At 44.1% G+C, this 20,231-nt stretch overlaps 1 protein-coding gene across 4 annotated transcripts in view; it reads right to left on the bottom strand.

Annotated features, from left to right (window-relative positions):
• Positions 1-1,791: 1,791 nt before the first annotated feature.
• The window catches only part of MIGA1 (mitoguardin 1), a 28,170-nt gene continuing 9,730 nt past the window's right edge, over positions 1,792-20,231 (bottom strand). For 2 of the 4 annotated variants that reach the window (XM_072129030.1, XM_072129029.1), the window contains exons 8-16: positions 14,684-14,784; positions 10,294-10,412; positions 10,129-10,201; positions 9,084-9,170; positions 8,440-8,538; positions 7,314-7,448; positions 3,691-3,801; positions 2,206-2,322; positions 1,792-2,101 (exon numbers count right to left, since the gene is read on the bottom strand). In XM_072129030.1, the coding sequence (XP_071985131.1) occupies positions 1,892-2,101; positions 2,206-2,322; positions 3,691-3,801; positions 7,314-7,448; positions 8,440-8,538; positions 9,084-9,170; positions 10,129-10,201; positions 10,294-10,412; positions 14,684-14,784 (1,052 nt within the window). In that variant the 3' untranslated portion in view covers positions 1,792-1,891. The remainder of the gene's footprint in view (positions 2,102-2,205; positions 2,323-3,690; positions 3,802-7,313; positions 7,449-8,439; positions 8,539-9,083; positions 9,171-10,128; positions 10,202-10,293; positions 10,413-14,683; positions 14,785-20,231) is intronic. The other 2 variants (XM_072129031.1, XR_011850501.1) reach the window with 2 other exon arrangements.

Raw genomic sequence — 20,231 nt, 5'->3', positions numbered from 1 at the left:
TAAACGCCCCCTGGGTCCAGTCATCGGACCCCATTTCTTTATTGCGCCAGGAAGGGAGCTTTATAAACGTTTCGCTTGTGTGAAGTAAAATTACCTTGTGTGTTCTACCAAACACAGATAAAAGAAGGATAATAACAGTTAATGCTCCCCCAAAATAAAGTGAGGGCCTCGCCGTGCCTTTAAGTGCAATAATCACCATATCAACCACATACAAACAAACATATTTACATGGTATCTACATGTAAACCAGGCCAAGGCAACCTACAACACTCCAGCCTGGTATGATGGACAGATCCCAGCATGCTCCTGAAGAATGGATGCTGGGAGTTGTAGTTCATGACCAGCTGGGGTGCTGCAGGGTACTTACCTTCGATGTAAACAGCAAATCTTAATCTTATTGTCTGTGACAACCTCCCTGAGCGCAAAGTAAATGGATGTTTACAATGTGTACTATTAGTAGGCCTCATTCATGGCCACTAATGGACCCTGGACCACGTGATGATTAAATGGATTTTCCCATGAAAGAAAGTTCTCAAATTTTAACCCCTTAGTGAGGTTTCCATACTAAAGATAATTTTTAACCCCTTACTTTACAATTTTACTCAGTTTTATTGCGATTTTAGCTCCCATCACTCAGTGATGGTCAGTGTAAGATTCCAGAGTAAGTGCGGGGCCTCTCTAAGCAGACACTTTATGATTCCTCTAGTGCTGTGAGATGCTGTGTGCTGACAATGTGCTTAGATTATCAGGGTAAAAGGTTTATATACACTTATTTACCACCTGATCATTCTACTAGTATCTGACACATAGAAAAAGAGAGAAGAGACAGATCAGAGATCTGACAGATCCATCCATGAGATGGATATAACACACAATGACACTATGCTAGCTATAACACACACAGTCAGCCCTACTACATGACTCCTTCCCCTGCTATAAAGAGCTCATCTTTCTGTAGCTTGTGGAGTTAGTCTGTACACTGTCTATGTGTGAGCTTGTTTTGTAATGGCGGGGGAGGGGCAGAGATCAATGCATGGAGCAGACAAGAGAAGCAATTCATGAGAAGAATGCGTCCTGCCCGACCATAAAAATCTGAAGATTTACAGTCGGATCATGGGGCAACCACAATTGTATACACCAGGACTGATAGAGACAGATTGCAATTTTATCTGTGAAATGCTGCATTTTGGTTAATAACAGTAAATTAGAGAATGTTTTATTTTGTTATCCTGAGTATATTTAAGAATCATGTCTTCATGGAAATAACCCTTTAAAGGGGCAAACTTAATTCTTATAAGGTAAAATGACTACTCCCAGGGTATTTTATGCCAGATCACACTGCCCACAAATAGTCCAGGTCACAAAAGTTTACAAAATGTACTGAATAAGATTATAGTTGAGGACATATTTTATGTGGGAGGCTGAATTTGTCAGGTGATCCTTTTCACAAGATTTGGCCACATTGTATAAATCGAGAAGATCGCTATTGAAAATGGTTAATCCACTGCATACCCATTGTATAATCCTGTGTCTACGTATTATAGGGTAGAGGTTATCCTCACATAAGCCTCACACATACAATACAAAATCTCAACTCTTTTATATTTCCCATAGAAAATGTTTCCCCACCACCATCCATGTGCAAACAGGGAACAGCAGACTTCAATTCTCACCATTTCGGGGCGTGAACCCACTTTAAAGTGCACCAGTCATCCGGACGCTCTGTTGGCAGCCATTATGAGAGAGTGAATACAAAATTCAGCACAATAATAAATAATATAATATACAAAATCCTAACAAATTAAGGTTTTATTCGTCACAAATAGAAGGATATTTGATCATTCAAGTTCACAGAATGGCTGCCGGCAGGTGCGCGGATCGCAAGTGCACTTTATGTGTGATTCTGGTGATTGGTTTTGGCGGACGTGTATCTATGGGACAGGGCGCCAGCTGCCTTTGTAGAGTCTACGCCCACGTACAGACCAAGGGACGCGGCGCGCTGACGGATATTTTGCAAAATGTCTTCCGCCAAAGCTTCCACGCTGGAGTAGTGAACCTTCTCCAGGTCAAAGATGTCTTTAAGAAAGTGCAGAACTTGGTCCTACAAGAAAAAAACGTGTTAGTTGCAAGAGATAGATAAAGCTGAAAAATGACATTATACAACCTGAGAGAAGAGGAACAATTCCTATATTATGTATACGTTACCTTATAACAGCAGCAGATCTCATGTAGTGCATTCCTGGGTGCAAGGAATCCCCAGGCCAAAACTGGACATATCTCCTCACAGACGGCGTAAAAATGAGCAAAAAATCCATCTGGTGACTGAAATTAGAGAAAAAAAAGTTGCATCCATTATTAGTAGTCATAGTAACAGAACTAAATTCTATCACTTTGGTAAAAGTTGCAGGAAGGTGCAGAGCCACCCATACAATAAAGTCCGCTACAGGTAGATGGGTTGGGCCAGTTTGAAGTGTAAATTATAGACTGTTTTGTGGGCCTTATATCCAGAACTAAATTCCCTCTCAACTGCCTCTTATTCACTCTTCTTTGAGGTTCTCCACTTACAATTCTAAATAGAACGTGAAATTTACATGGATTCAAAATGTAAAAATTCAGTAATTACAAAGGACAGTGCAAAATGGATCTTAAATAACTCTTATGTCACATGTCTGACAACAGGCTGGAGTTAAACCGTTGTCTGTTTCCAAGGGAGACCAGCAGAATTTTGAAAATAGCAACATTTCAAAAAGACTCTGAATTGTGTTGGTAGAATCGTGTAATATATAAGTATCGATTACAAGTCTTTGCCTTTCCTCAGTCTAAAATGGCAGAAGACAGAACAATGGGCAACAATTACTGGCAGTAATTACAGGCAGGGTTACGTACAAGATAGGTTCCATAGGTTTGTTCTTAAGTTGAATTTGTATGCAAGTCGAAATTGTATATTTTATAATTGTAGATCCAAACACAATTTTTTTTTGCCCCAGTGACAATTGGAGTTCCAAAATTTTTTTTTGCTGTAATGGGACCAAGGATTATCAATAAAGCTTCATTACAGACACTTTACAGCTGATTATTGCAGTCTGGGACTATAGTAAGAGCATCCAGGGAGTTTTACCAGAGGACAGAGAGGTCCGTCTGTAACTAGAGTTCATCTGTAAGTGGGGTGTTCTTAAGTAGGGGCCCGCCTGTAAAGGCATTTTCAGTTCAACATTAATGAAAATATTAACGAAAATCGACTACATGGCTAATAAATTTTATGTCACAATTTCAAACCATGGAGCTTCACCTCATTCTTAGTCATTAGCTTTAATACGACCAAAATAATGAGTCCTAACTTCATAGCAAGTGGAAACAAAACAAACTTTAGGTAACTGTTCCTTCAAGTAACAGACTGATGAAGTACGAGGCTTATAGAGTCACAACAGATGGGTCATAGCCAGGTGACAGCTGAGAACAACAATGGTCTAAGGGATGGCGGCCTCCTGGTCTACTAGAATGATCTATAGAAGGGGGGGGGGGGGGGGTCTGTATGCACCGCAGAGGCTGTAATCATGTACCCATCACATAGAGGCCCCAGTGTTTATGGGTCCAGGGTGTGATCCCCAGTTCTGATCAAAGATCGGTCCAATATTTCCAGCTAAAAGAACTGCATCAGTCCTAAAATCTGTGCTGAACGCGGCTGCTTACCTTCATCTGTTGTTTCTTCTGCTTGAGAACAGACCAACAGCTGGAGGTGACAGCCTGGGGACGAGAAGAGTGACACACGCAACTGATGGGGCAACTGAAGAAACAAGAAAACTAAATATACAGAAGTGTTAATTAAACACAAACTAATAAAAATGACAAGAAACAAAAAAGAAAAACACAAAAGCGGAAAAGAAAGAAGTAAAGATGATAAGTCTGATGTACATCTACCCTCCTAACTTTCCATTGCATCTTGTATCATAGTAATTAAGACTAAAAAAAAGTCCCTCAAATCCAATCTAAATTCTTTTTTATACTAATTATACCGTGTTGATCCAGAAGAAGGCAAAAAAACACCCAGCAAGGCCAATGCCAATTGGCCTAAAGCAGGGGAAAAAAATCCTTCCCAACCCCTAATATGGCGTCAGAATAATTCCCTGGACCAACAGAATCTACTTACAGAAGGTTTTATTCTCATAAGATGTGATATTGTTGTTCTCCAGAAAGGCATCACCCGTCTCTGGAAACGCTCAAACTATCCACGTGTCTATAGTCCCACAGCTTTTACAGTAAAGAATCCCTGTCTATCTATCCATTGCATCTATCCTTCACTTGAATGAGTCCATCCACCCGTCGCATGTATCTGGCCGTCCGTCCGCCCACCCGTCGCATGTATCTGGCCGTCCGTCCGCCAACCCGTCGCATGTATCTGGCCGTCCGTCCGCCCACCCGTCGCATGTATCTGGCCGTCCGTCCGCCAACCCGTCGCATGTATCTGGCCGTCCGTCCGCCCACCCGTCGCATGTATCTGGCCGTCCGTCCACCCCACCCGTCGCATGTATCTGGCCGTCCGTCCACCCCACCCGTCGCATGTATCTGGCCGTCCGTCCACCCCACCCGTCGCATGTATCTGGCCGTCCGTCCACCCCACGCATGTATCTGGCCTTCCATCCATCCACCCGTCGCATGTATCTGGCCGTCCGTCCGCCCACCCGTCGCATGTATCTGGCCGTCCGTCCGCCCACCCGTCGCATGTATCTGGCCGTCCGTCCGCCCACCCGTCGCATGTATCTGGCCGTCCGTCCGCCCACCCGTCGCATGTATCTGGCCGTCCGTCCGCCCACCCGTCGCATGTATCTGGCCGTCCGTCCGCCCACCCGTCGCATGTATCTGGCCGTCCGTCCACCCCACGCATGTATCTGGCCGTCCATCCACCCGTCGCATGTATCTGGCCGTCCATCCATCCACCCGTCGCATGTATCTGGCCGTCCATCCACCCACCCCTCGCATGTATGTGGCCGTCCATCCACCCACCCCTCGCATGTATGTGGCCGTCCATCCACCCACCCCTCGCATGTATGTGGCCGTCCATCCACCCACCCACCCCTCGCATGTATGTGGCCGTCCATCCACCCACCCCTCGCATGTATGTGGCCGTCCATCCACCCACCCGTCGCATGTATGTGGCCGTCTATCCACCCACCCGTCGCATGTATCTGGCTGTACATCCATCCACCCGTTGCGTGTATCTGGCTGTCGCATGTATCGGTCCATCCATCACATTATCCATCCACGCATGACATGTCCCTAAGGATGTGCATACAGAACTTTTTCTTCTGTGTTTTTGGGACAGGATCTACAACAGAGCTGCACAAGGAAACCGTATTATTCATTCATCTTCATTCTTCATGGACACCACAGCGGCTTCTGTAACTGCTCCAATCAGATATACGGGAGGCCAATATAGACATTTCGTCTTATTGGGAGAAATTCCAATAACAACAACTTTGTGGCCTCAAACTGGAGGTTCCCTTTAAATAGAGTCAGAAAGAATAAGAAGTGATTTGTGATAATTAAAGACACAAGCGTCTGGCGCGGCTCATGTGTCTGTGCTGCTCCCTCCACTTGGATGTTTCCCTGCTTCTGTTCTATGGAGTCTTCTGCCAAACTGAGCGCATTAGATCCAAGGAGATCATTCCAATGGAAAATAGAGGAATGTGGAGAAAGCCATATGATACTGGTTTTTTTTTTTCTTAAAAGTTTCTAATGCCAAACATGCAATAGTTCAGTCATGCTCAGTAATTTGCCCAAATATGGAATCAAAACTGGAACGTATGGATATGGGATTGTTCACAGCACAAAGCCCCCGTCACCCGTCCAGTGATCTGTCCCTTGCCCCGGAGCAGTACAGGACACATTACAGCATGTGGCGGCAGTACGGCACGGATTCCTTCCATGTGTTGTATACAAATAAGACCGTAGGGATCACGGGGATTGGACAGCATATTTGGGGTTTGTTCGCTGCTGGGGAAGGGGGAAGTGCCTTCTTTCTTGGGATTTATTACAATTATTTCTTGTTCTCTTGCAGTATGTCATGGCAGGATATTACTGGATGAATTCCCACAATGCCCTGCAGTCAGAGGGATAAAAAGGGCCCATGTGCGTCCACTTAAAGCAGGTTCCTCCCTCTAGCCAATGTTTTCAGCACATATTTCATGTCATTGGGGCTCATTCACATAGCAGTCCGTTAGAGTTCACGGAAAGTGCATTGTCCGACGATCATGCACTCTGCTGTGATTCCCTACAACCGTGCGCCCGATATCCTGCATGTGCCGCTTCCCCGCTCAGGTCTGATGGAGTTCACTTTCTTCTTCCTGGTGCATGTAAGTGCATTGTCTTGCAACACAATTTGAAAGTTAAATCCGGCGCTCAGTCTGAATCAGTCGGATCGTCCAATGCGCCCCCCCCCCCCCCCACAATTTGTTGCATGGAAGCCAATGCAGCCAAAACGATTGCGTGCGACACAATCCCAGCGCAGACACTTGTTAAATACATGTCCAAGCCACGCAATCCCTGAAAATGGCAAACAGTCCGACAAAAGTGAGGCCCCTTATTTCACTTGAGTGGGTCTAAACTGTATCTCTGTACAAAAAAAGGTTACAAGTTTTCCCAAAAAGTTTGAAATTCTTTTTAAGGTATTAAAACACAAAGTTTTATAAATTTGGTATCTCCATTATCATAAGAACATAGGGGTTTTACCTCTCGGACTGCACAGAGAAAGGTGTAAAAACCAAACTTGTAAGAAAATGGCGCAATTGTGTTTTTGGTCTATTTCCGCACATTGGGAAAATAATTTTTCCAGATATATACGGTGCTGCTAGTAAGTAAACTCTCTAAATGGAATGGAATAAGCAGGTGGAGAGTGCAAAACTGTAACGCAAAAACGTATGTCCCTGCAAAGGTTAAAGCAGGAGTGGCGCCCGCTGGATCACCACGACCTCTTCAAAATCTGAAGAGTTTTGAATTGCTATTTATCTGATACTGATCGCCTCGATATATAGATGGTAGGTGAACAATAAATGATTCACGTCCCCACAAGAAAGTTATAAGGAGCTGATAATATTATAACAAGTGTTTGTTTTGCGTCCAGGTACAGAGGAACTACAAGTCCCAGTAAGTAGCCCGGGTGCTATCATATAAGGCGGCTCTGCACTGGGTCAAGCTTTGTGCTGACAGCTCCCTGCCAAACAATAGCCGCGATATCTCTGCAGCCACAGCCATACTTGGCCTGACAAGGCTCCTATCAGGAATTATCTGCAGACATCCCAAAAATAGAAGCTACTCACTGTTTCTTTGAAGGAGGAGTTTAACCAGCGGTTCTTTACAACATTCTGGATGGATAACGGCGGATTCTCCAAATCTTCTAATGAGTCCATGAAAATGAAGTCCAAGAAGATGTCGTAAAAATTCATATTCTTCACCTGCAGGATGGACAACCGGGCTGGTTAGTCGCCTGCTGCTCCACACTGGGGTATACAGACCTGCACTTGTACCTGCTAAAGATCACACTGAATGGTGGATTTTCTTTACCTCCATGAGCCAATGTCATCATCCGGAATATCTAATAGTCCACTACATGTTGCAGACTGAATACTGGAGTTATAACTGCTGATAGGTGCCCACCCCTATGGCTAATAAGTACCTTTCCTTATCCCAATCGGTGCCCACCCATATGACTATTAAGTACCTTCTTTATCCCAGTAGATGCCCACCCCTATGGCAAATAAGAAACTTTCCCTATCCCAATAGGTGCCCACCCCTATAGCTAATAAGTACCTATCCCTATCCCAATACGTGCCCACCCCTAGGATTAATAAGTACCTTTTTTATCCCAACAGGTGCCCACCCCATATGACTAATAAGTACCTTTCCCAATCCCAACAGCTGCCCATCCCTATGGCTAATAAGTACCTTTCCCTATCCAAATAAGTGCCCACCCCTGTGGCTAGCATTGAGGTTGTCTGAACCCTAGTCCTGGGGCTAGTATTACAAAGCATCAGAACCCTGTCCCTATGGTTAACATCACTGAAGTTGTCAGAACCCTATTCTAATGGATAACATCAACATGGTGGCCATAAATACAACCCTAATGTTAGCCCTACTGAAGTTGTGAAAACTCATATCTAGGTCACCCCTGTGGCTAATATTACTAGGGTTAACATGACCTCACCCTTATGGCTTACATCACTAAAATTGTCATAACCCACCCCCTATGGCAATAATTATTAAGGCTATAATCCCTATAGCTACCACCCCTAAAGACTGTCATAACCAACCCAAACTCATCAGCACCACTGAGGTTATTATCATCCGCCTCTAAGCCGAGCATCATTGATGTCAGCAAAACTCCACCCCTTTGTCAAGCATCAACGAAGCTGTCAAAATCCCACCCCTATGGCTGGCCACACTTACCCCTCGTCCAAATAGCTCATTTTCCATGGTGGACCAGGAGTCTGGATTGTTCAGAAAAGCCATCATCTCATTATAAGCTGCTTCAAACTTCCTAGGATTCTAGAAGTTACATCAGAGCATTAAACGCAAATAAATTGATGCAATCTGAAAATCACACTGACATCACTAGTACAAAATGTTTAGCTTCCCAAATTCTACACTTATTAATTGAATTTCCCCTTTTGCCTTTGCAGAGATCTAACAAAATTCTGTCAGACTAAAGCCGCCACTAGGGGGAGCTTTAGTGCCTTATTTTTTTTCAGGTTCTTATGGGTGGCAAAGTGACAAAAAATATTGACAATTTTGGTGCTTTTTTTCTTCACACAGGGGGAATACACCAAACTGAATGACCGGTCTTCCACCAAGGCATCTGATAGGTTAACACCGCGATATGCGTTACCACTGATCACAGCTGTATGAGGTGGGTGTCTGCTCTAGAACAGCTCTGGTTGGGCTTGTAAGGCTCTGGGCCTGGAATGTTTGTCAGTAAACGCTATGGCAGTGTTGGAAATTTCCGTTTTCGTTTCAGAAAACTTCTGACCCGAAAGAATTGAGACGCCCCAAAACCTCCCGCCCGCTGAACACTTGCCGCAGTGACTACATACCTTTTTGGCCTTGGTTATTAAAGATGATAAGATTTTTCTGCCGACGTCCATCAGAAATTCGCGGTTTTCTACTTTCGACAGAATCATCTGCAAAAGGAAATGGTATAAAGATGGAATCGGAATGGCAGGGCTCCACGCTGACCCTGGTGCCGAGGGTGAACCCGCGCCATAAATCACACGTGTCCTAATATCACCGGGAATGGAAATAGCAAACCCTCTGCCTATAAATCACACACCCTGCCCTCACATGAACTCACCCTCCTCAATTATAGGCGACCTCAGAAGTCCTTCATTCAATAAATCTCATAACATAGGAGTGACCTGTAGCGCCAAATCCTCCAAAATGTGCCAAACAGCCCGGATTAGGAGATCCCTCCCAGTCTAGGCCTCAGGAAAAACCTGTGCCAGCCATGACACCGAGTGGCAGCGCCAAGGGCCCCTTAGTATTACGTTCACTGCTTCACCACAAGCGCAGCACAGGACTCTCCCGAAATACTCAGTGCTGCATAAAATCTGTGACCATAGAACTGTTCTTCACAAATCTCAAACAGCCTCTACTTAAAGGAAATCTACCCTCAAAATCCATCATGATAAACCTGGGACATTACTCATAGATCCAGGCACCGGGAATGGGGTAATCTTCTTATATTTGTTATCCATGGGCTCCTTCCTTCTAAAATCAACTTTTAAGATGATGCTAATGCAAGAAGGGCCCCTCCATTTTGTAGCTTCACAGGCTGTTACACTGTGCAGGACCAGTTCCTCCTACCACTTTGTGCTGCGGCTATGAGATTACAGCAGGCAGAGGGAGTGGGGGGGGGGGGGGGGAGCAGGGGGTTAGAATAGACAGTGTAACAGTCTGCAAACCTGTAGCACAGAGGGGCCCAGGTAACATAGCCCCTCTGACTCATTAGCATAACTGATTTCTTTTAAGTACTTGGTGCTTCTGTAGGTACCTATGCCAGTTGTATCCTATCACAATAGTCTAGCCTTTCCCCTATGTCCTCTACATCGACCACAGAATATACAGAGCTGAAAAGATTACCTGAAAAGCCTGGCGAACGCAGTAAAGCTTTGCAAGAAAATCGCTGTCCCCTCCGCACTCCAGCAGGTCGGTCCTACAGAACCAACATACAGCAATCGGATCAACCGCAAAGACCAATGTAGTGTGCAACTAGCTGCCTGCACAGAAATGGTTACCATCACTTACCTCAGGGCTCTGCAGTATATACTCCCCTCCTCTGCTAGGAGCATGCCCTCCTCATATAGAGGACAGTGATATAGAGAGTCCAAACCACTGCCCTCCCGCATATCCCTGTGCTCCGAGAGCTGTAAGAAGCAGGACATACATTGTATGGGTATACGGACATGTAAAAATATCCTGCACATACACATGAGAGGCTGCTCTAGGCTCTGTCTAAGTCTTATCTTATGAATACAATATGCTCCCTCTAGTGGTGGCTCCAGGTAGATAGAATTTAGTCTATAATTGTGATGCATGTTAGAGCTCTGCAATAGGGGATTTCCAACTCCTTGAAGCCTGAAGATATAGATGCAGATTTATAAATCCTGTCTTACAGTTTTGCTCAGTTCACACATCAGTATTTTACAAAAATTTTTATATATTTGAAATCTAGAACACGCTGTATTTCAAGTGGTGTCCGCCCACATCTCGCTGCTTCTTTATTTTATGATAGTGTTCATTGACCTATTGCTAGGTATGGATTATTTTACTATGTATGATAACTAACCCTCCACAGTATGGGCGGGCCTGGAAATCTTACCCTAATTGTCCTAAAATACATTAAGGCCACCTATGATCCCCATATGGGATGAATCCTCACTAGTTGTCACAATTTATTGTCCTTCCATGGTCAGCCTAAAGATGACCGGATACAGAAACATGAAATATCTTGCGGGACGTTTATCCTCCAGCTCCAATGTATATTCTGAGATTATTCTCACTTATGATTCATGGAATCCAGAAGCCAGAAATGCACTTTCCTCCCCAATATTTATGTCTCTAGTCTACAGTCTCAGACTCTTGGCTGACTCTCCAGAAATAGGCAACTTATAAATATCGTAGATTATGATGACAGCTCCTGTGCCATCAAATTTAACCATGTGCATGTTCCCCGTGCAGAAGATCCAGACTGCGGATTAAAGCTAGAATGGGGCCTATAGGACACTCAACTGGTGAGTACAATTGTATCCATACCTACCTGTAAATGCAGCAATAGCATAAACGTGTGATAATTAACTTCCATGAATGGAGGACATGTGCCACAGCACTTTATTCCCAGGGATAGCTCATTGGGATTTTTAATCCCCAATAATCAGGGATCTGCGAATTTCATGGTACGATCCCTTTAAAAGTTGCCCCCTTTATTTAAAGGAAATCTACCATCAAAATCCATCATGATGAACCAGGGACACTTAATCATAGATCCAGGCCCCATGACTGTGGTATCTTCTTATATTTGTTATCCATGGCCTCCTTCCTTCTAAAATCAACTTTAAAGATTATGTTAATGAGCCAGAAGGGCTCTGGGGGGGGGGGGGGGTTAGCAGAGCCTCTTTGTGTTGTAGTTATTCAGGTTGTCTCCTTCACCTCCCCTGCTCCCTCAACACTTCACCCTTGCCTGATGTGATCTCACACAAGTGAACCCGTAAAGCTGTAGCAGAGAGGGGCATTGGTAACACCCCCCAACATTAGCAGAATGCTAAAAGTTGATATTAGAAGGAAGGAGGCCATGGATAACATATATAAGAAGATTACCCCAGTCACGGTGTCCGGATCTATTGGGTAAGTGTCCCCTGGTTTATCATGATGAATTTTGATGGCTATTTCCTTTAAATCAGCAGCTTTATCAGTATACAATGGCACAAACCTAACTACTATGCAGTAAGATCACCCCATGATGTGCCCAAACCCTGCCTAAAGATCTCTTTCTCATAGTGGTACAAAAAAACCTGGACAACATTTAGGTTAGATGGCCATCTCTTATTATAGGTAACCGAGAAGGAACTATACCCTGGCACTGGTCTACATGTATTAGGAATACAGGCAGTCCCCGGGTTATGTACAAGATAGGGTCTGGAGGTTTGTTCTTAAGTTTAATTTGTATGCAAGTCGAAAATGTATATTTTAGAATTGTAGATCCAGACAAAAAAATTTTTGGCCCCAGTGACAATTGGAGTTTAAACATTTTTTGCTGTAATGGGACCAAGGATTATCACTAAAGCTTCATTACAGACACCTTACAGCTGATCATTACAGTCTGGGACTATAGTAAAGCATTCAGAAAGCTTCATCAGAGGTCAGAGGGGTCTGTCTGTAACTATGGGTTGTCTGTAAGTCGGGTGTCCTTAAGTAGGGGACCGCCTGTAGTGTCTTACGTATTATGTGTAGGCCAATCATCAATAAGGACAAACAGCGTTATACAGTTTCATTTTCTTAATCCTTAAATTAGAGACAACCCCTATAATAGGAGCCCCTTAAAGATGGTGAATAGTAGTGTGAGGATGTAGCTGCTGTAACTCCCAGTCTGTGTGTATTGATGGGAGATGTTCTAATGGACGAACCTCTACAAGCCCCTTATTTTTCGGCACATCCATCACCTAAATTGTATTATGTGCACCCACCTGGGCGCCCCGGCCCCATGTTTTTGCTCCTTCCCCGGCCATGTCCAGTCTCCAACTGACAAGTGCAACAGAAACCCAACAGTCAGTGGCCTGTGCTGCACCTAGGACCCCGGGAAGGGGGGACCACCAGTCCATGTGATACATACGGCTCATGTTATAGGCTCATGAAAAGTGACAGCCCACCCTATGCCACATATCTACACCCGGTGCCTCCTTATTAGGTAGTCAAAAAAATCTAATACACAAATACAGGAAGTGCCGCGCTTATACGGAGATCATACTGCCATAGTAATCAGATTTTTGCAAAAAGATATTTTTAAGTGGAAAAAAAAATCTTCAGGGAATTACATAGTAGCATTGAGAGGAATCTAGCACCAAAAACCAAGCAGGATAAACCAGGAATACCTATTCATAGATCCAAGCACTGTGACTACTGGGTGTGTTACCAGAGTCCCTCCCTGCTGCAGCTGGATAGGCGGTTACACCGTCTCTGCTCCATCAGAACTTCCCGCTCCCTTTGCCTGATGTACTCTCACTGCAGCAGAGGAAGTATAGTAGCACATAGTAGGAGGGATTGGGGGGGGGAGTGCTCAAGCACAGTCTAACAGCCTGTGAAGCTACAGCACAGCAACCCCACCCTCCATAGTCAGGGTCATGGTTTATTATGCTTGATATTGAAGATATATTTCCTTTAAAGAGACCCTGTCACCTTGTTTTACCCCCATTAAACTACTAGTCCCCTAAGTTAAGAGGAAATATCACCTGTTTACCTAGAAAGTTAATTGAAAATGAGCAGAGAAGAGGCTGGAGGGGGTCGTCACTTCTGATGCCCCTATCTTCAGTTCTAAAGCATCTAGAACCACGCTTATGGTGTTGCTTTAAAAATAAGAATCTCAACTTTCATATCGCATCATGCTCATGGTTTTGTGTGATACTGGCAGTTATAGACATATAAAGGAAATTTGAGCTGTGAAAAAAATTTATTTTCCGCCCATTTCTTTAAATGCCTGTATCTCTGGGTCTGTAGTTCCCAGAACCGCAAGTGATCTGAAAGATGAGATTCTTATGTTTAATATGACACCAAAAGCATGTTTCTATTAATTCTCCTAGCAGTCACAAAACTTGACTCATCTCGGCAAAATATGACTCTTCTCTGGCAAAATATGACTCTTTTCTGCATATTTTGATTTTTATTTTGTAAACGGGTGAGATTTCACATATAAGAGGGAATTTTAGAAAGGACATTTCATCCACCCCTCCTGTGGAGGCTGGTAGTTTAATGGGGTAAAATCTGGTGACATGTTAACATGTTGCAGATCGTGCCATGAGAATTCCACCGGGGTCTGTGTTATATACGGGAATTGCTTGACTTCATTTATACAAACGGAGATATTTTGAGATCCTGAAACATTTAGCAACAGCTGAATTCTTCAGCAAATGCTTTCCCCTAAAAAAATTCCTAGAAATCCAGAGAGTGGAAGGAAGGGAGAGGATGAAACAGGTCTGGTTTCAAGTTCAACTAATATATATTTTATGACATTGTCAGTCTATAGGAGGGGGCCCTATTCTTATTGTCACCCTCGCATTGCAATGATTCCTGCTCAGGGCAGGGACGGAAGCGACACATTATACAAGGGGACGGACACCGAAATCAATCCCCCGTGCACAAATAATCCGAAATTTCTTGATCTTTCCTTAATTTCTATAATTTGCTTTTTTATTCACTCTTTGCATGTGGATATAAAAGTTAGATTTTACACTTTGCTGCTACATATGGTCATTTTTCCAAATATTCTGACCTCTGTAAATAAAGGTCACAAAAAAAGTCCCCCAATGACACCTGTTCTTCCCAACATCTGGGGGAAACGTCTCCTTTGCAGTGTAATAAGCCGTGAAATTGGTCACAGGTGCCGTATAACCAATGAGGACACCAGTGACCCCCCCCCCCTCCGTACCTCTGTGGCCGACATGAAAGAGTCATTTGAAGCGACGCTCAATGTGTCTCTCATCCCAAAATCCCCTCCATTATCCAGCACCGTGACGTCCGTGTCTTTATCTTCAAAAAGAATAAAAAAAATGTATAAAAAAAATAATATATCAGATTATCTCATATATCATTAAATCATGTAAAGGATTTCATAGACTCACTGCAACCTTATCAGAGGCTGAAGTTATTGTAGTTGTGTCCCTCTGACAACACTTCCTGCTACTCAGTGACCACATTCAGGCAGTCCCCAGGTTATGTACAAGATGGGTTCTGTAGGTTTGTTCTTAAGTTGAGTTTGTATGTAAGTTGGAACTGTATACAGGCGGTCCCCTACTTAAGAACACCTGACTTACAGACGAGCCCTAGTTACAAACGGACCTCTGGATGTTGGTAACTTACTGTACTTTAGCCCTTTAGGCTCCAATAATCAGCTATAACAGTTATCACAGGCGTCTGTAATGAAGCTTCAGTGTTAATCCTGGTTCTTATGACAATCCAACATTTTTAAAATCCAATTGCCAAAAATTTTTTGTCTGGGGTTACAATAATAAAGTATACGGTTCCGACTTACATACAAACTCAACTTAAGAACAAATCTTCTGCCTGTACTTTATTATTGTAACCCCAGTAAAAAAAAATTTTGGTCTCTGTGACAATTGGATTTTAAAAATGTTGGGTTGTCATAAGAACCAGGAGTAACACTAAAGCTTCATTACAGACACCTGTGATATCTGTTACAGCTGATTATTGTAGCCTGGGAATAAATTACCAAAATCCAGAGGTCCGTTTGTAACTAGGGGTCGTATGTAAGTCAGGTGTTCTTATGTTCTTAAGTAGGGGACCGCCTGTATACTATACAGAACGCAAACTGATTGGGCGACACAAGGCTCAGTGCACCTGAGGTCCAGGAAGTTTTATCATGAGAAACAGGTTCAACCTCCATAACCTTGACACTGGAATAAGATATTGCTCACTTTTTTTCGGTGGAACTCAATATCAATTTTTTTTTTTTTTTTTTTTAATTTTCCCCTAGATTAAGTGGAAAGTTACTAAACCTCAGCCATAGCCATTAGAGCATGAAAATGTCACAGCAGCGCAGAGTATTGCAGGAGATGAATGTGATAGCCCATAGGTATCCATATAGGTGCATGATGTCACAATCCCAGCGTGCATCTGCATTGCCATAAAGCTTTAATAGTAACTATGTCACCGCTGAGGTCTGTTAGTGACATACTTATTACTTATCATTATGACTGCCTCCAGGTCTGACCTACCCAGAACAGCACGCCATATAACAATAGCCAGACGGGATCTACAGGAGCCCCCGGCACTGGAACAGAGAGTGCAGTAAAGTTGATTTGTATTATTTGCATGAAAAACTGCCTTTAATATGACAGCCCCTTTAAATAATCCACAGCAATGAAAATTAACAATCTTTACAAGAAGTGGAATATTTCTGTGATACTACTGAGGCTTCAGTCCATCTCTGTGAGGACAGTGACTGAGCATGTGTGTCCACCAGCACTCAACCGGTGGTCGTGAGCATTGCTATACACTTTGTACACCAGGTGGCGCCACAATGAAATACTTTTTGCTTTTCTCTGGTTTAGTTTTTGATGTTATGTTTATGTCAAATGTTATAGATTTCTTGTGAACGATCCAGAGTCTTATATCAGCGTGTAACACTATGGTGAGCACTACTTCTACACACAGACCAACCGGACCACAATCCACAACCAGTACATTCAGAAATGTAAGACTCTGGCAGCCGGCAGCTGACTCCGGAAAACAATCTCACTTTTCAGTTTGATGAATATTTTTTAGTAATATTAAACCCCGGCACATAAATCAGAATATTGTTTCCTCTGCGGACGAGGGATTTCATGGACTTGTATGGTGAAGGATGTTAGTTTGACCCTCTGGATCGCTTCCATTTTTTTTTTGAGCCTTGAGACCGGTTCTGGGGAGAACAAAGTTATACATCATGTCGTCTGCAGCTCAGACACTACACGCAGGAGTCTGCCTCCAGATCCGGCCATACACCAGGAGGATATGGAATTAAACATAAGCGATTCACCTAGAATGAGTCTACAAGTGATGTATTACTGTGCTACATTATATATGCATTATATAGCATCCTCCTGCTTTACTACATTAATGTATGGAGACCATATATAAGCTGAATGTGTTCACCAAAGAGACAATTCTGATATCTCTAGTAGTTGGATATCAAACACTATATCACTATTGTCCCACCCAGGTCACCATCTGCAAAGAGTTTGTATATTCTCTCCGTGTTTGCTTGGGTTTCCTCCGGGTACTCCTGTTTCCTCCCACACTCCAAAATATACTGGTAGGTTATTTAGATTGTGAGCCCCATTGGGGACAGGGACCAATTTGACATGCTTTGTGCAGTGCTGCGTAATCTGTGTGCACTATATAAAGAATTATTATATTGGCAGTTGCCATTGGAGCTCCTTCTCTGGACCCACAATACTTCCTGCTCAAAGGAACTAAAATGATAATCCAAATTTCCCATTGATCTATGAACAGTATTATTCATCCCAGGATGCTGATACAATTGATATGATAAATTGTTGCCACTTTGCATTAAATATGGATTTAATTTCCCTGTGGTCCACTTTCATCCAGCAGTGTAAACAATAGCTGCTGATAGAATTCTCCATACCCATCCCTCTGCCGCCGTGCTCTGGACCAGCAGGAGTTTACACCATGTGACTGCCATAAGCCCTTCCTCTACCAATTGGGACAGGCTCCCTGCTCCTAATAACTATGCTGTGCTCAGTTTATTCCCTGCTGGTTAAAGTTTTTCTTTGCCTGTTTGAGTATGACCCTGTTATCTGATCCTCTAGTTTATGGATCTTGGCTTCCATTGTTGTAATTTGGAAATTTGGCCTCTAAAAGGTTCACCATCCCTGACCTATAGACATTATCTATAGATTTAAAGAAGAAAGGTTCAATCACTGTCCCCCACAGCAGCCAATAGTCACAGTGTCCCCCACAGCAGCCAATAGTCACAGTGTCCCCCACAGCAGCCAATAGTCACAGTGTCCCCCACAGCAGCCAATAGTCACAGTGTCCCCCACAGCAGCCAATAGTCACAGTGTCCCCCACAGCAGCCAATAGTCACAGTGACCCCACAGCAGCCAATCGTCACAGTGTCCCCCACAGCAGCCAATAGTCACAGTGTCCCCCACAGCAGCCAATAGTCACAGTGTCCCCCACAGCAGCCAATAGTCACAGTGTCCCCCACAGCAGCCAATAGTCACAGTGTCCCCCACAGCAGCCAATAGTCACAGTGTCCCCCACAGCAGCCAATAGTCACAGTGTCCCCCACAGCAGCCAATAGTCACAGTGTCCCCCACAGCAGCCAATAGTCACAGTGTCCCCCACAGCAGCCAATAGTCACAGTGTCCCCCACAGCAGCCAATAGTCACAGTGTCCCCCACAGCAGCCAATAGTCACAGTGACCCCACAGCAGTCAATTGTCACAGTGTCCCCCACAGCAGCCAATCGTCACAGTGTCCCCCACAGCAGCCAATCGTCACAGTGTCCCCCACAGCAGCCAATCGTCACAGTGTCCCCCACAGCAGCCAATCGTCACAGTGTCCCCCACAGCAGCCAATCGTCACAGTGTCCCCCACAGCAGCCAATCGTCACATGGTCCCCCACAGTAGCCAATCGTCACATGGTCCCCAACAGCAGCCAATCGTCACATGGTCCCCAACAGCAGCCAATAGTCACATGGCCTGCCGTTGCTTCAGGAGAGTGGGGAAAGGTGAGTATCAGAGTACCCTAGCCCCTGTGCTTCTCTTCTGACTATCGCAGCAAAGAAGCAGGGAGATGGGCCAGATAACACAGTTGTGTATGACAATCGTGGTCCACATATCCGCATCATCTATGAGTATTCAGTGAATCACAATACTTATTTTTTTACCAATTACCAATGACTCCCACATAGTCCTCGATTTGTAGCCTACGCAGCAATATTGAGCAGCATAATCAGATCACCGTCATCCGTGCACGCTGTTCTTATGACGTCACTTTCTATTTATGCCGCCATTGACAAATAGTGTCTTCAGCATCCCCATAAAACTATTTGGAGAAAATTCATTTCTTAGTTATATCTGTTCATGAGACTGCTGGGTGACAACTAATGGGTATTACTGTGGTAATGAGAGGTCTCTCTGACTGAGGCCTAGATATTGCATTGTGACTACACGTAACCCACACAAAGTGACATCAATGCACTTGATCGCGATGGCCCTCACTTAAGACTTGTAGCCTACAGCCCTGAGAAGGGTGAAAGCGTCTGAGTAATAGGGGCAGGTGGAGGACAGAGGTGGCATCAAGCTATCAGAAGCCTATTTATAACTCAGGGGCGGCTGGTGACAAAAGTCTGCTGTGAGGCGTCATGTAATATTTCATGCTGCGGCCCACGACATGTGCAGGGCACACAGATAACAGGGTCAGCAGATGTATATGTGGGTTAATATAGTACGACCTACACCAAATACTCGAAAATATCATTACAAACTTGGGGCTAAGATTTTGACATCCCATGACCTAAGCAGCTCTGTAACATAAAGGTCAGCACTGTTACCTTGGAAACTCATGGCCTAACCCCATCAGAAACCTATAATAAAATCAATTCTACTCCCCAACTGAGCGGCCACTTACACCCCCCACAGGTGTAGTATATGACTATATATAACCAGCAGATGAACTCTCTGGGGCTATATATATATAGGACTTGCCGTCAGCTGGACCAGGAAAGTGTAACCTCCCCCACCCTCCAAGTGCAGCACGTGAGAAAACTATTGGAACAATCGATCGTTCACACACAAACAGGGATCAAAGGTCCACAGAACCATTATGGCTGCGTCCCCACTACGTACAGTCTGATGCGGTCCGCCCTGGTAGTCTATGGTCTGTAGCCTGGTACGTGTCCAGATAATAAAGCATTAAGTGTTAGGAAGACGTGACAATATGTTTAAGATTCCCTGGATTCACATCCCTACAATAGATCAAACCCCAATCCCAGACTAAACATAAAAGGGGCGGCGAACGTAACACTTTCCAGACTCCATTCCTGGCTGGTAGTCTGCCGTCTCCGGAGGATAGAAATCTGCATTTGTTATAATAAAACACGATGGCTAGAAGAAGGGCTTAGAAATACACCCATACTGCCTGCAGCAGGTAAGTAACCCGCCCATTACAGTATATAGTGTTATACGTAGAACAGGCTTACGTACAGTAGGTAGACAGTCATTTTAAAAAACACTAAAATAAATTATAATAAAGAAGAGCTGTGATTTGTTAAAGCATAGGAGCTCTCTTGTAATGGACGTCGTGCAGCCCTTTATGTTCTCACAAAAGAAACATGACTATAGTAAGGGTAGTAGTCCTGCAGCAACTCACAGCATCATAGATGGCCAAGTCCAGCTCCCTGCACAGTGGGTTCTACCAAATCACAAAGTTATCCCTCTAAGCAC

The sequence above is a fragment of the Engystomops pustulosus genome, chromosome 10, assembly GCF_040894005.1.
Source record: "Engystomops pustulosus chromosome 10, aEngPut4.maternal, whole genome shotgun sequence".
NCBI classification, from domain to species: domain Eukaryota; kingdom Metazoa; phylum Chordata; class Amphibia; order Anura; family Leptodactylidae; genus Engystomops; species Engystomops pustulosus.
Note: the sequence above shows the minus strand (reverse complement) of the source record. Positions and strands in the feature narration are given on the sequence as shown.